Source organism: Taudactylus pleione, unplaced genomic scaffold (genome assembly GCF_031769625.1).
Source record: "Taudactylus pleione unplaced genomic scaffold, aTauple2 ptg000587l, whole genome shotgun sequence".
Lineage (NCBI taxonomy): Eukaryota > Metazoa > Chordata > Amphibia > Anura > Myobatrachidae > Taudactylus > Taudactylus pleione.
Genome location: NW_028284989.1, coordinates 2,683,259 through 2,685,585, shown reverse-complemented (window position 1 = coordinate 2,685,585; position 2,327 = coordinate 2,683,259). Strand labels below are relative to the sequence as shown.

The 2,327-nt window shown below is 36.9% G+C and overlaps 1 protein-coding gene across 1 annotated transcript; it reads right to left on the bottom strand.

The window, feature by feature from the left end:
• Nucleotides 1-1,346: 1,346 nt before the first annotated feature.
• LOC148481263 (olfactory receptor 1M1-like) lies at nt 1,347-2,327 on the bottom strand. The gene has a single exon (XM_088453768.1). It carries the CDS (start codon nt 2,325-2,327, stop codon nt 1,398-1,400), a length of 930 nt encoding a protein of 309 aa, XP_088309894.1. The 3' UTR covers nt 1,347-1,397.

The following is a 2,327-nucleotide window of genomic DNA, read 5'->3' as shown; positions in this document are numbered from 1 at the left end:
GCCCCGTCTTGTAGTCACAGTATGGATCTCACGCATGCGCACGCCGGAGGCAGCATATGTGCAGTCAGGGACCATTGACCCAGTGGCGAGCACTGTGCGCTCACGAGCACGTCTGAATCAGGCCCTCAGTGCACATCCCCTGGAAAGACAGCACAGTGCCTGGATGGACAGCACAGTTCCTGGATAGCACAGCCCCTGGATGGATAGCACAGCCCCAGGACAGATTCAGCACAGCCCATACAGCACAGCTTGACTGAAGCAAATGGAGCCGATCATCACGAGGAGGGACTTATATGTAATCCAAAATCCACAAGAATCCGATGTGGGATTGATGACATTCTATCTAATTTTTGGATCCGAGTCAGGTGGGAAGACCAGAGCCCAACTCGGATACAGTTCGTATCTGCAATGTTTGGGTGGGTCCGGTTCTCAGAGAATTATGTAATTTGGACATGTTTACTTGCAATCCAAAAATGGGATTCTGTTGTTAAATCTGATTTTGAAACTAACAGCAGACCCAAGTTGGTACTTTGTTCTACTCTGATCCCCAAAAGTAATCTGAGCCATTACTCGATCCGACTCAGAACCCCAAAGTTTGTTCATGTTTGGTTTTTAGGAAAAAAAACTGCACATCTCTACTAATAATATTACACAAATGTTACATTAATTTGAAGGAACTTTGAAATAAATATATACAGTATGTGTACATGTGTCCCTTACTATCTCCATCTGCATTGCATCATGTAAATAGACTATAAACAGTTAAAATTAGTACTAATACTAATATTAGTGACTTCAAAAATATAACTCATTTTGCTTAATCAGGTCAGGTTTATTGCTCTCTCAAGTTTAAAAAAAGTTTTTATTTCATAAATAAATTATACAATGGTTTGTGAATTATAATGTTTATTGTTTCAAAGCAGACTTACATTTGCATCAATTATACAGTATTTATATATATATATATATATATATATATATATATATATATATTTATATATATATATATGAAATGGTACACAAATACAGTTCTTCTGGAAAAAAATTACCTTTTCAAAGACTTTTGTGTGTTTTGCACCTGGAACACCTCTCTTGAGGCACTAGCAATAGTCTGCAAGCATACTTGCTGTAATTTTGAGTTACATAGATCTTGAAATGCATACGTTTGAGATGTCAATTCTGCACCTACATATACTGTACCATTGCAATTTTTTGGTTATTCTTGATGATAATAATAATTGCTACATCTTTGCCATGGGCTCATCTATGTGCTAGACTTTAGGTTGAATGAATCATGAGATGTGTCTAACACCAAATACAAGTGTGCAAACACTACATGCATCTTTCAAGGATCTCTAGATCAGGCCTTCAAGAAGATGAATGTGTCCTTGATATTATCAGTCTTCTAATTTGTGCGACATGAGCTTATAAATAGCTTCCTTGACATCCTTGTTTCTTAATGTATAAATGAAAGGGTTTAACATAGGAACAATGACCGTGTACATAAGAGCAAGAAACTTGTCATACTGACTGCCCTTTGGGTTTATGTAGACAATGATGACCGAACCATAGTAGAGGCAGGAAACAGTTAGATGGGAAGAGCAAGTGGAGAATGCTTTGTATTTTCCTTCCATGCTCTTAATTTTGGTGATTGTAATAATGATGTGGATGTAGAATCCTATGATAAGGATGAAAGGAGTAAGACCTGCAAAAAAAGCTGCCATGCTGGTCGCTATTTTACTAATGATGGGATTAGAACAAGCCAGGTTCTGTACTGAGGCCAAATCACAGAAAAAGTGGTTTATTTCATTAGGTCCACAGAATATTAAGTCAGCTGTGAAGATTGTGGGAAATAAATTGATGATACAACTGAGGATGAAAGGCAGAACTACTAAAAGATAAACAAACAAATTATTCATGATTGATGAGTACCTTAAAGGATGATTAATTGCCAAATCTCTGTCAAAAGCCATTACTCCCAGCAAATAACATTCTGTTATCCCAAGTGTATTGAAGACGTGCAATTGTACAAAGCATCCAATAAAAGAGATCTTCTTCTTGCTACTGTCAATTAAATTCACTAGAAGTTTGGGAATTATAGTAGACACACACAAAATTTCAATAGCTGCAAATACAGAGATAAAATAATACATTGGACAATGCAATGAGGGTCCAGCCTTAACAAGAACAATGACTGCAAAGTTTCCAGTGACACTAATAATAAACATCAGTAGTGTAACAATGAAAAGTAAGATTTGAAACTGGTGGAGTTCGGAAAATCCCACCAGTATAAATTCTTTGACCACTGTGTTGTTTGATTCTTCCAT